The sequence below is a fragment of the Eschscholzia californica genome, unplaced genomic scaffold (assembly GCF_041429995.1).
Source record: "Eschscholzia californica isolate CP2 unplaced genomic scaffold, dmEscCali1.0.p SCAF_4, whole genome shotgun sequence".
Lineage (NCBI taxonomy): Eukaryota > Viridiplantae > Streptophyta > Magnoliopsida > Ranunculales > Papaveraceae > Eschscholzia > Eschscholzia californica.
The window spans coordinates 6,550,595-6,564,111 of NW_028238461.1; the positions used below are offsets into that span (position 1 = coordinate 6,550,595).

The 13,517-nt window shown below is 34.8% G+C and overlaps 2 protein-coding genes across 2 annotated transcripts; both read right to left on the reverse strand.

Annotated features, from left to right (window-relative positions):
• Window positions 1–892: 892 nt before the first annotated feature.
• LOC147542070 (protein REDUCED WALL ACETYLATION 3-like) lies at window positions 893–8,272 on the reverse strand. The gene is made up of 17 exons (XM_086673584.1): window positions 7,852–8,272; window positions 7,685–7,714; window positions 5,899–5,990; window positions 5,054–5,191; window positions 4,918–4,974; window positions 4,755–4,827; window positions 4,341–4,499; window positions 3,767–3,916; window positions 3,409–3,664; window positions 3,199–3,320; window positions 3,028–3,114; window positions 2,825–2,913; window positions 2,656–2,718; window positions 2,520–2,576; window positions 1,900–1,996; window positions 1,635–1,793; window positions 893–1,332 (listed from the first exon to the last, which is right to left on the reverse strand). Exons 2-17 carry the CDS (start codon window positions 7,709–7,711, stop codon window positions 1,327–1,329), a joined length of 1,632 nt encoding a protein of 543 aa, XP_086529710.1. The 5' UTR covers window positions 7,712–7,714; window positions 7,852–8,272; the 3' UTR covers window positions 893–1,326.
• Window positions 8,273–10,184: 1,912 nt separating this feature from the next.
• On the reverse strand, window positions 10,185–12,444 carry LOC147542071 (WRKY transcription factor 71-like). Its single transcript, XM_086635251.1, has 3 exons — window positions 11,861–12,444; window positions 11,494–11,640; window positions 10,185–10,804 (listed from the first exon to the last, which is right to left on the reverse strand). Exons 1-3 carry the CDS (start codon window positions 12,364–12,366, stop codon window positions 10,399–10,401), a joined length of 1,059 nt encoding a protein of 352 aa, XP_086491377.1. The 5' UTR covers window positions 12,367–12,444; the 3' UTR covers window positions 10,185–10,398.
• Window positions 12,445–13,517: the final 1,073 nt, after the last annotated feature.

Sequence of the window (13,517 nt, forward strand, 5' to 3'; positions counted from 1 at the left end):
AAAACTCTATATCAAAGTTTAATTGACTATAGGATTATTTAGACATTGAACTCCAACTATTTTGCGATATTAGGAGTACACCCTCAAAAGTACGGAGTTAACCCTCATTCTCAAATTCTCTGTCAAATATTAGTTTTTTTTTTGTTAATATCTGTCAAATATTAGTTAAGAGGCTTGTGTGTCAACTACATGTGGCAGATTTGACAGAAATACCCTTCATGAGATATGTAGGGTTTAGTTAGACACTAACCTCAACTATTTGTGTTCGACTTTATCATGTTTGTCAAAATTCGTACATGTGGTTGACATGTAAACCACTTCATTGATATTAGACGGTAAAATCAAGAATTAGAGTCAACCCTATATATATTTTCATTTTATAGGTGGGGATGAATGTCCAAATAACCCTAGATTATAACTTATGTCATTTCTTCCTCTTGGTGAAAGAAGTTAAACAAACTTGGGTAGGATTCCAATTATATGCTTCAAAATGGTTGGTGGTGGAGAAAGAAGAAAAAATTTCACTGTACAAAATTTTAAAAAAAAATTGTGAGTTTTGTCAAATTTCCTGACTCCACAAATTTTCTTCTTCACCCTCATCTACGGCAACCCAACTCTGGCTATCAGTTCCGACGACTACCATTTATTTCATCTCTCCTTTTCTTCTTCCTCCTCTCCTCCCACCACCACTCCAACCTAAGTAAGGGAAATCCCCCAAACTAGATCGAAATCCCAATGAACGGGATCTCCTTTCGGCGGAACAAATATAAAGAATAAGAGGAAGAGAGAAAGAGGAAGGAGAGAGAAATGATGGTGGTGGGGAATGGTGGGAGGTGGTGATAGGAGGACAAGAGAGATCTGAAGAAAAAAATAGTTGATTAATCCATCATGATTCAATCCTTAAAACCCACTACGATTTGTTATTGATTTTCTTCAGTAACTAAATTTCATTTTTCCCCGTTCATATATTTCATGACTAAAAACAAGAAAGAAGTAACAGTATCTAATTAACAGAAAAAAATTACAACCAACAAAAAATTTCTTACTTGAATGTTGAATGCTATCCCTCTTTCTTCTATACTGGCCAAGCTAACGAGATCGTCAATTTTAGCTCGATTTTGTTTGTTCTTCGTTGTACTAACACAATCGAAAAGATAAATTCAACTTATATCTTGATTTCTACACGAGAGTTGGAACTGCAAGCTTCTAATTAAACTCATTTCTTCGAGCAACTTCTTTCGATATTCACGCTTATTAACTGAATCTCTTTCTTGCAGTCTCAAATGAATAAATTGGTTGTAATCGATTTTGGGTTTAATCTCTACTTCAAGCCTGTAAAATTAAATCAAATGATTAGATGTAAGAAGAAAACAAAAAGCATGTACATTCTCAGTTTAATCTGATAAAAGCATGTCCTTTCGGTGGTGGGGTAATTCAGGGGAGAATCCAAGTGAAACCACCACGGTTGATCATCAGACTGGGTATTTTACCCCTCGAGTCAGGAAGATATGGATATAAGATTGCATTATCCGTGTCTTTACTTCAACTCCAGTACATCATTGATCTGCTTATACTTCTCAAGATTCTAAACTCAATTTTTTTTTAATCAGATAAGATAAAGTTAAGAAGCTTACAGGTGTTAACGGAATCTGAAGAAGGATAAGTGATACACAATACAGAGACAAGGAAATAGCAGCACCAGCAATCAAATTATGGATCAACCGACGATTGTCTTTTGCTGGTACAAACGCTGTTTTTAGTGTATTAGTCAACTCAAATAGGCGGTACGATAACTGCAAGAAACAAGTCAAGATAAAATTAGTGAGAGAAAATTGATATGAACACCGTTTATTTGATTTCTCCTCAGCGTTTAAAGGGCAAAGGGAAAAGTATTCTTACCAAAAGATAGATAGCTGTTGTGAGCATAAAATTCAGCAAAGGATAGTTTGGAATGATAGAAAGGAGCCACTTAGGTTGTCCATTTGGAACATTTGATCTGTATCATAGAGAAGAGAATTCATGACTAACATATCTGGCAAGTAAATGATCAACAAACAAATACATGACGTAATTTAATTCTCAATAACCGAACATATTAAGGCCACTGGCATGGGTATTTATGCCTCATATCTATACAGGTGTCTAATACGGTGAGTAGAGAAAATCCCCATTAAGAAGACAAGCCTTACAGATTTCTTGTTTAGAAATTCGGTCATCAAGTTTTCGTTCCGGGTTATTTTTTTAATTCGGGACTAGGAATTGCTACTGAAGACTTAACTCTGGCGTAGTAAATGGATTTAATTAGATCTGCAGGAAAGCAGCCACAAGACGTAAATACAAATTTTCATATCCAAACGATACGAAAATGAAGTTTAAGAAGCATTTCAGTCTTTCACAGAGAAATTTCGACAAACAAGAGATTCACTGATACATTCTGGAGGCAAAGACTAATGTCTCAAGATATTTGGTTCATTACAAAATATGGCAGAGAACTGTAAATTAATGAAGTATGAGCTCACCTCAGCCAGATGTGAAACTGAGATATGTAAGTTTCCAAGGTAACCTTGCCAAGCCACCTGGTAACAAAAGACGTGTCATAAATGCTTACAATATTATAGCTGAAGGAACATAAAAACATGAGAAAGTGTTGCTTACGCGAAAAGAGTTAGAGAGAAATTCCGGAGCTGCTGTGTGAAATTCCGCAGGACAATGTAAACACTGACAATCCGCCCCCATACACAAAAAAAAAGTTATGTACCATAAACTAACTTCAAATGTTAAAAGAAGATCAACATATATAACTGGTGAGTTCTTGAATACTCACGTTATAGGGATCCATGATGTATAAGGATGGAACTTATTGTATGTGACCTTGTCCAGCTTGTAAATATATTCATACCACAAATACCCAACCTAAATAGAAACAAAAGTTATTCTAGAAAATTTATTGAGCTTGAGAAGTGGTTAAAAAGAAGATAACCATGAATTGGAAACAAAAACTTGGGTTGTCTTTGAGAATCAACTCACAAATATGGAAACTGTCACGATGCCTGTTTTAATTGATAATCTACGTCTGGTTTCAGATTCTTCTAGTTTCTCCATCCACTTCTCAACCTAGATGTAAAAGAAGTTTGAAGATTTAGAGAAGGAATAATCAGAAACTGAACCATGATATATAATCAGAAATGAAGAGATCACCTTTGGATGATAGTATGCATATATCATTCCAATTATCCAGATATACCGATCAAGTCCAGATCTGAAATGCCATTCGTGCAAGAGCGGGAGATTGGCTTTTGCTGGATCTGCATCTTTGTAACCTGAGAGTAAAGACTTAAAAATCATCGTTAATGATCTCGATATACAGAAAATAGTTGTGACTCACACAGAACCAGAAAGGTTATTTACCTATGAGGAACGTGAAAGGACTCCAGAGAATATCAAAAACTCCAGGAACTTCCCAAACCAAGATAACTACCAGGAAGCATGATACAATCTTCACAGCTATAACTGATCCTACCTCGTTGTATTTGTTAAAGATACCAAGTGATCCGTAAACCATAAGAGTGAAAAGTGTATGCATGGGACAGATATAGTATAAAACATAGTCATTATTAAGAACAATGCAGCAAAACGCCACGAAGAAATTGAGTCGCCACATCATCTGCATTAGAAAATTTTAGATTAAAAAGTTTGTTAACCAAAGATTAAGGAAGATATGTCACTTCCATAGTTGGAGTAATAATATTCCGAGAAGAATCATTACTTGCGAAAACCGCCCAAGACTAAAATCCTTCCGAATATAGTAGTAAGAGAAGTTCCCAAATCCAGTCATCCAAACATATGCTGCAATGAAGACACGAATTGCATTGTAGATCTCCGTTGCAGCAAAGTAATGGTACATTAAAAATAGGACCTGGTAAAGATACACATATATCAATGGCACAATTTTAAGAAGATTTAAGGTAAAATTTTGATTAGTATAATGCTCTGTTGATTAAGATCAACAAATGGAAAGACTAATGTATATTAAGTCACATCTTGATCTCCATTTGGTCTAATATATGTCATCTTTGTTCATATAAAATCTGAGGATCCTTAATATTTTGGTATAGATGATTTGCTCATATATTTGAAGTGTTTACCATGATTAACATCAAAATGAAATGGTGATGATGCATCATCAATATCTAAGAAGAAAAAGTAAAGTGTGTTGATGCTCGAGCAATAGATTTCTATACTAATAACATAGGAAGACAAATCAATTTCAGAAAGTAAGCCTTCTATCTCAGTAAAAAAAGAAGAGCAATCGAAGTAAAGGGTGCTATGGATGTAACTACCTGCATCCATCCTTTCCACTCCTCAGTTTGATGCCGATTAAGGTAAAGCAATGATTTGCCAGAGAATGCTGACTTATCCTGGTGCTTCTTGAGAGAAGTCATCCAGGACACTATAATGAGAAGTAAGTAAAGAAAGAGGAAAAGGTCGCGGTTGTATTGCTGCAAAAAGAATCAAACAAATGATAAGTAAATGACTCGATTTAAATGCTTGGAACAAAGGTTCTTGAGGAATACAGGCTGACTGGGGCGTTAAATGCAGATGATGAGTAATAGACTTCTAGTTATAACTATAGTTAACGAATTCTATATGGACAATTCGAAGTTCAAACTAGAAAAGACCACATAATGAATGAAGCAGACAGATTAGTATCACAGTTAGTTTGATACTTTGATTTTAGAACAAAGAGTAAGCACCTTCTTGGACTCTGAAAATATATCAGTGCGGTCACATATATAGTAGTAAATCAGAATTGCGCAAAGTTCCGCCCTACATGACATAAGATGATAACTAGTTCAGATGAGACATATTAATCTCCCAAATATAGGCAATATGCCTAATATAAAAAGATTGACTTACATGGCTCTTAATGTTGAGCGGTTTTCAAGTAAGAATGACTCTTCCATCCTAACAAACCTGGAAAATAACAGGTACGGTAAGCAAAACTTCAGAAATAAACAAATCTCTACCAGAGGATCTTCCCAGTTGTAGCCACCTGATTAGATTTGACATAATTGTTGAAGTCTGAAACTTTGCTGAAACTGATCTCGTAAGACCTCCTTCCAACAAAATAGCTCGGTCATCTTCCTTGACTGTCTCATCTCCCAATTCAACCAAATTGGCATCTGAACGACTACATTATGGAAAAAAAAAATTATTGAGAAGCAAAGAGAAGTTGGAAACGTATGTAGACGCAAGTTGAGCAAATGCAAGGGGCAAACCGTAATTATGCCATTGTCAGATTCAGATCATATTTGAGTAAAAGCACTCTAGTGAAAACTACCCGTCGAGAGAAAACTTCGTGCTTCTAGAATATCTTGTACTTCAGCCTTTAGGTCTCGAAGTTTAATAAATTGATTGAAAAAGGATTTTTTGTCTTCATGTAGAAAGACGAATCTGATTGTTTTGTTATTTCTTGTAAACAAATACATTAAGAGAAGGGCAGGAATCCCTTGAATCCTCACGCAAACTAGACTACAATTTTACAATTTCAAAATTTCTTATAAAAGATTGATTTTGTTATATCTTGTAAAATTGCTTTCCTATTAGAAAACAAAGCTTGAACCCGAGTAGTAAATTTTACAATTTTGGTATGGCCATCTGAGCAATAAAGAAACAAAGGGAACAGGGAAAATAGACTCAAGGATCAGATCCACAGCAAACTTAAGGGGATTGCTTATCCAGGGAACATAGATACTGCAGCCTTGTCTTAAATATTAACCTCTGTGTTCAGCCATATGAGTAAACAGTTAAAAACTTCAGAAGTTTGACTACAAATGGGGGATGCACTTAAGGACTGTAACAGACTGACAGTCTATAAATTGTTTAATGGAAACTTACACTTTTGTGGGAGTTGAAGACTTCTTATGCACCAAAAACTCAGAATAAATCCATGCAGCAAATATAGGGGCAATTCCCAGCAAAAATGAAACCTACAAGTTAATAAAAGATGTCAGGAGATCTTTTATACAAAAAAAAGTGCATCAGACAAAGATGAGTCAACAAGAAAATGGTAAAAAAATAATTACTAAATAGGAGCGAGACATTATATCGATACTGTTTTCCAATCTGAATACTTAATACAATAATACTTTTGCTTAACAACTATTAAACTACAATGCTACATCCTAAAATGAATTTTGAAGCTCAACTTAATTTTCTGGTCAACTTCAATATTTAAACTTGATTTTACGTTTGATAACTTATGACTTAACTATAGTAAATTGTTATGCGGAGCCATATGAAAAATTTCATCTGATCCCTACCACCATGGTTGGTACAAGTTATGATCTATTATGTTTATCTTTCTTGAGATTTAGTTTATCCTCAAAAGCTGATTGAGCCTTTTTTTTATAAGAACTCAAAAACAGAATTCATTAGAAATCTGCCACAAACATAGGAGGGAGTTATCCTTCACTAGTTTGCTTAAGCATTGCAAAATTGCTCCATCTTCATTGCTTTAGTCTCTCCAAAATGCAGAAGATCCACCTACACCATTCTAATGCGAGGTCTTTAATGTTACTATGCCATTGTTCTGGATCTAATTAAAATTCAACTTTTTGTTGATGCAAGGTAAGGAACCTTCATACTAACTGAGTAAGTGAGTTGACAAAAGGGTTTAGCACTTCTCCAACAAGTGTATACGCACTATGTACTCAAACTTGATAGTAACCTAGAAATGTACTCAAAATTTGGTAGGGAAACATATTCTGTAGTTTAGTTCTCCTCGGCACGAACTTTTACAGTACATTTGTACATGTATGAAGATTGAAGCATACAGAAGACATTGTGATACACAACCACCGCACAATTCCAATGATTTGCTTATGTCGATGGCGATTCTGTCCAAGCTTGATATTGTCTTGGATATTAAGAAGCTAACAGTTGACGATCTATAACGTTGTCTTATCTGGTAAGAGCTCTCAATGTATAGCAAATAACTTAAGATCTCCATAATTGGAGTCAGCCTATGCTTAATTAGTTAAGTCTTCAGTCTTCGATTGTTTTTTTAAGGGGGAGTCGCAACAGAATGCAGATGCCCTCATTGTAGAGAATGGTCAGATCTGGACATTCGACAACATTTAGCTTGAGATGCGGAATTACTAGACTTGCCCTCATTTGCTTAAAATACATATTTTTTTTCCTTTTTCTTCGATTTTCTCACCTAATCATGCACTTGATATATATTGAAGTCTCTCTAGTATGTTTCTTACAGCATTCAGTCACTTGAACTAAAATTCGTTCAAAGAAGTTCTCAAAAACTTTTCTGAAAGTAATCACAGTTATATCTTTCAGTTTTCAAGTAGAAATAAGTAAATCAATTCTTTTTCATCAAAATTGTATTTCTTAAGTGGAACAAGAGTTCAAAGTTGGGATCTTCAGATCTAAGAATAGACAAGAAAACCAAAGGCTCATTAAATATCCATATAAGCTCACATTGATCAAACAAATACTACAACTTTACCAAGATAAACAATTTATAAATCTCAGACTCTAAATTGATGTTTAAAGATTATACCAAAAACAATAAGATTGAAATGAAGGACGATTTACAAGTACTTCAAATTATGTAATCAATACTAATTAATCAAATTAAAAAGAACAATTGTAAGAACAAAGATCTTACCTGACCAGGTGTAGCAGCCACCATCATTTGCTACAAACAGATCCAGATTAAGAAAAAAAAATAAAGAAGAACAATCAATTCATCATTTCAGCAATCACTATACAGAAAAAGGAAATCGATCTGATGATTTTTGAAGAAAGAACGAAGTATAGAGAGAGAGAGGGAACCTGTAGATGCCACAAGTACAAGTGTTGAATGCGGGATCTAGTGAGATAGTGTCATTAATAATATAAAGAAGAGTAGAAAGGAGATTTGAGGACAAAGATATAAAATGAAACCCTAAATAATAATCGAAGAGAAGATCTGAAGCAACCGATAGAAAGAGAGAGAGAAACTTGGCTTAGAAAATTAGGAAGAAACAAATGTTGGAGGAGATGTTGTTCTCATCAAGTGAACCGTTGGTTAGTTGTTTTCTTGAAGGCCGATAAAGCGATTTTTAGATGGGAAATGATTTCTTTTCTCACTAACTAAGAACTTTTTTTATGGTTACTTCCTTTTTACCCCCCTCGCTTGTGGCAAATTCTTTTTGCCCCAATCATTTTTTTTTTTTGGGAATCGACGACAAGATGAAGATCCATCCATGTATATGTCCTTAAAGTCCATATTAAGGGACTTAAAACTCATCTAATCTACTATTAATTTATTTATATCCAAGTTCAATAAGTAATGGAGTTTCAGTGTTGCGGAGTAGGTGTCTAACCAGTAACCACTACATCAGAGGTGGTGGACGCTTGATCCCTATCATTAAGAAAACACATATAGCTCCCTTTTTATTCTTTTGCCACATGTGTAGAACCAAAACACTGATAAACCTAAATCACGAAACAGTATGAAGTTGATGATTGAAAACTAATCTAATATAGTGAAATGCAAATGAAAGAAGTCAGTTGGGTGAGAGAGCTATCGAGGGTCCAGGAATCCATCGTGATGATATTAAGACTACATTTGGTCCAATCTAATGCATTGATTATCAAGTCTATTCTCGACTGAAAAGTTTGACGTTCAAAGCACTACATATATCTGAAGAGAGCATATTTAGTCAAATAAACATCATGTACGATTAATACAAGTCATCAAAATATCGCCTCACGTTTAATAATGAAACACCTTTGACATATCACATGGAAAGAGATTAGAACCATTAACCATACATGAGCAATAATTCTATAACCATTCATCAAGTCAACCATACAAAAAAAAAAAGTCAACCACACAAAGTCATATATTCCTCACAATCTAATCCTTTTACCTCAACTAGAGAGTTAGAAATTAATGACATAAAAGAAATCAAAATAAATAAATACATAGCACAAGAGCATGAGAAATACCCCTTTTGAAGCCCTAACCATCTCTCCCTAGAAAATCCTTAAAATCCTAAGAGGAAATCTTAGGATTGACTCTAGAAGAAGCCTCCAAGAAGTAGGGACTCAAGAGGAAGGAATGGCAAGGTCTGACCGTGCAGCCTTGCCCTGGCATGGGATGCCATCGTGTCTTCGCTTCAGTCGAGACGCCATTCTTATTGATGGTCTGGGGACGTGTCATGTCCTAGCTCGGGCGTCGTTCCTATCGTTAGTCGTGTGTGTCCTGCCCCTAACCCAGGACACTTCTTGCACCCATCCTGAGTGGGGTCCCTGGTGGTGTTCCTTCCTCTTGCCCTCGCCTCCAAGTCCAAGGGAGAAGTAGTTTTAACTTTTCAAAATTATCCCTCCCTAATTATTTCTTTCTTCTTATCTTGTCATTAGTTTCTCTCACACTCTTATTCTTCCTTCATTTCCATTGTCTTCATCGTCCAAATAGAAAATCAAAACTTCTTTCTTTCACTCTCGTTTTCTTCTCACCTTCTTCCTTTCATCTCCATTCTCTTAAATGAAGCTCTAGATTTTCATGCTCTTTCCTTTCATCACCATTTTCTCCTTTCTCAATGAGTTTCGTTCAAAAACTAAGAATCATATAAAATGAAATATTTTTCTATAGATATTTAATTGTTTTTCAAGCTGCGGTGAGGGGATGGTAAAGGTGGTTTTTCTCTCTTTAACAGTTCTATTTTAGCTCCCTTAATAGCTAATTCTACCGTGTCATGAATATAGGCATAACTTATTAAAATTCAAGCATAAAATGGATTAAATGTGATGTTTTCACATCACGTCATACACTATGACGAAAAATAATGCTTTATGAAAAACACGACATATTTAGAGAGACAGATGTGAAATTGATTCAACTCAAAACTATTTAAAAACAAAAAATCAGACTTTGTTGTATTTAGATCAATGAACATAATGAGAAGAACTATACTCGTTTTAGATGTGATTCGAAGATACTAGTAGTTACATCTTAAATATCGCTTGATGAAGGTGATGATAAGAACTAACGGTAAATCCAGAGATCTCCTTTAGTGGTGTCGGGAATATTTTGGGTGAAAAAAAAAATTTTACTCAATATAATTTCTATGAAGAATCGATTGAAAATAATATAAAAACTGAAATGGCTACTCAGTGTAATTAACTTATGTCATTATTAACTTATATAATCTCAATATTTTTAGGTTGACAAGAAGATAGACAAGGGTGACTATAAACTTCCCAAGCTTCAAACTAGCTTGGACATTACGAATTAGATCAGGCCATATAGTTGGAAACCATGACCAATAAAAAATGGAAAATATTACTCTTAAGCCCAATAGTTTATGAAGTTCATATTTGTAGTAATGAGATTCAAGGTTGTTGGTGTTGTTTATGACTGAAATGAGGAACCATATCTTGTAGAAGACCATAGTCTGCAGGAAGCAAATGAGGATCAAGTTGCTGCTGAATACCACTTCTTCTTGCTAGGTTTTGTGGGCTTATAGAGGAGATACTATTATGTAAAGGCAGAATCATATGAGGATGATGGAGTAACTCATGGTTATGAGGGAAGTTCATATGTCCAACTACTTCTTGTGATGATGATGAAGAAAACATGGAAGGTGATAATAGTCTAGCAGCATTTCCTCGAAGGGTGGCCGGACTTTGGTGATTATGTTGACCTTCATATGTTGTAATAACAATAGATGGATCTTGATACGATCTTTCTACTCGTTTCTTCACAGTGCATTTCTGCGTGGTGCAACGATAGTAGCTCCTAAAATGGGAAACCAAAAAGATATATGTGAGAATTATAAATGCTAATTAATCTTTGATTTACAATTGATTCAATCAGATACATATTGTCATTGGTGTATTGAATGAGAATCTGAATCAACTTTGACTGCACGAGTGTTGCATTCTCTAAAAGATAAAAGGTCCCAAGTATTAAGTTCTTAATTTGTTTGTGTGTAAAAACACATTCTTTGATAGAGGATATGATTATCCCACATACTTTGACAATGGCTAGATAAAGCTATATTTCAAGGTTAATAACTAGCAATACAGGGTCAAATTAATGAATTGGAAGAGCCTTCACAAGATCAAAACATGTGCTAGCTCTCTTTGCATAAGCTTACGCGTGAACACCAAAGCAGAGACAATATTGACAACTATTGAGACTTCAGTCGTCAAAGATATAATTGTTTCATTAATTAGAACTATTCTAGATATTTATTTTGATAAGTATCTACTATTATTAATACTTCGTATAATTGACATTGAGTACTTTTTGTAATTATGAAACTCACGAGGATTGGGCAAAAAAATCTTAATTAATCAAAAGGGCTCTTAGTTTATTTTTTCTACTTTTAACAAGTCTCGTAAACTGATATCAGTTATATGTTTCTCAGTTAAAAAGGAAAATTGTGTAACCCCTGATCAATCAACACAAGAATAATTACGAACCTTGGATAAATGCTATTTTTCACAGCTTTTTGTCCATATTTCCTCCATCTATATCCGTCTTCAAGATGATCAACCTCACTCTTAGTCATGAAAGCAAATCTAGGCTCTCTTTGCTTTTTATCCACCTTCTTCTTTATTACCTTATTTCTGATCATCCACATACATATATTTATTAACTTATACTACGACTATTATAAGATCAAATATATTCAAATATTTTAGGGTTAAGAAAATCCCAACTTACATAAGATCTTTAATAAGACCTATTTCATGTCACATCTCTCTCTCTCTATCTATATAAATAGTTAGATCTCACTCTATGTATTTAAAATTGGAAATGAGATAACAAGCCAAGTCAATTACTTACACTTTCTTAGACAATTCAATTCCATCTTCAAACCCTTTTTGATGTTGTAGTACTAGTTCATCATCTTTCTTAATCTTACCCAAGTTATCATCTTCGCCGCCAGCCGCCTCTGTAGACGATGAAGAAATAGAAGAATTTGGTGTGGCCGGATATATATTATCACCTGCAGACCCAACAGATAATGAATCTAATAAACCACCACCACCACCACCACCACCACCAATCTTATTATTATTATTATTATTATTCTGATCACCACCCACACCTAGAGAAGAACAAGATGAGTCAAAAGCTCTTTCTAGAGTGTTATAATCCATAGAGTCATGAAGATAATCAGTGAAGCTCAATTGAACTTGATCAAATCTTCCACCATGAGATGAAGATAATGATTCAGGGATGTGGGTAGTAGAAGTTAGACTGAAACTAGATGATGAAGGAGGATGATAACTGAATTGTGATTGGTAGTCATGGTTGTGGTATAGATCTTTGTTAGGTTTGTCAGACATTTAGGGTGGTATGTGAGAGGATTAATGAGGGGGAAGAAGAGACAACCAGAAAGATTTTAATAGAGACTTTTCTTAGGGTCTTATTCTTAGTGTTTTATGGAAGTGACGGGAGGGAGAGAGAGTTTTGACCTTTGAATAGAATTTCAAGAAATATTATAAAATTTTGAAATATGACTCTATGCCAGGCGCCCGCGGCTAGGGTACGTGGTCGCGCCAGATTACAGAGAGAAAGTTACTCGAGTCAGACGGGATTCAGGTCGGGCATACTATTAGCTCTGGCAAAATTTTCTATTCAAAGCCTCAAAGAAACTGCATAGCTTAATTAATTATCTATCTAGAAGCGTGATTTATTTTTAGATACTTAATCAACAATTAGTATTGTAATTAAAGCTAACTGTGTTAACGATTATGAATCATCAATGTAAAGTATGAACATATGAATAAATTTTGTGTGATGTAGTTTTTGTTTTGAAAAGATAAAAAGTGAACACAAAATAGAGACCATATTGCAATTTTTTTTGTAAAAAGTCATTTGGCCCTTGCAGGGCCCAAGATGGGTGTGTCGAGTTGACATGGCAACATAAGAGGTAAGAGCTCAGTGGGGGTAAAATAGTGTAGTTGTGTTGTGTTTGTATTTAAAAACATCTTAAATGGTTTCGACAGCTCAGACCAAGCATCACGACCAAAGCCATCTAGCTCCTAAGTAAAGACCTGGTTGGGCGACAACGCAGGCTAGCCTCGGATTTTGTCAAGCCAAATAGTATTTCTGATGGTAAAGTTTCTATATAGTAAATGTTTTACAAAGGTCCGTAGTATTTATTTTCTTCAGTAGCTAAAAAAATATGATTTCTACAAATACAAATCGTCTAACTGAATTAGATCCAAACCCAAACGTGTTGAACTGTTCAAATGGGTTAGTTTCACATGCAGGGACGGATCTACATGCAGGCCAAAGGGGGCCATGGCCCCCCTTGACTTGCCGTAAATTGTTTTAGAAATGTTGATTGCTCTCTGATTTATCGCATAAATAAAGTTCGAGTCATACTCACGACATATATGTAGTGTGGGTGAGATGGAAGAGGTCCGAGTTTCGTATGTGATAGACCTGGGTTCGAGCATTGGAAGACTTAGATTTTTCACTTTTTTTTTTT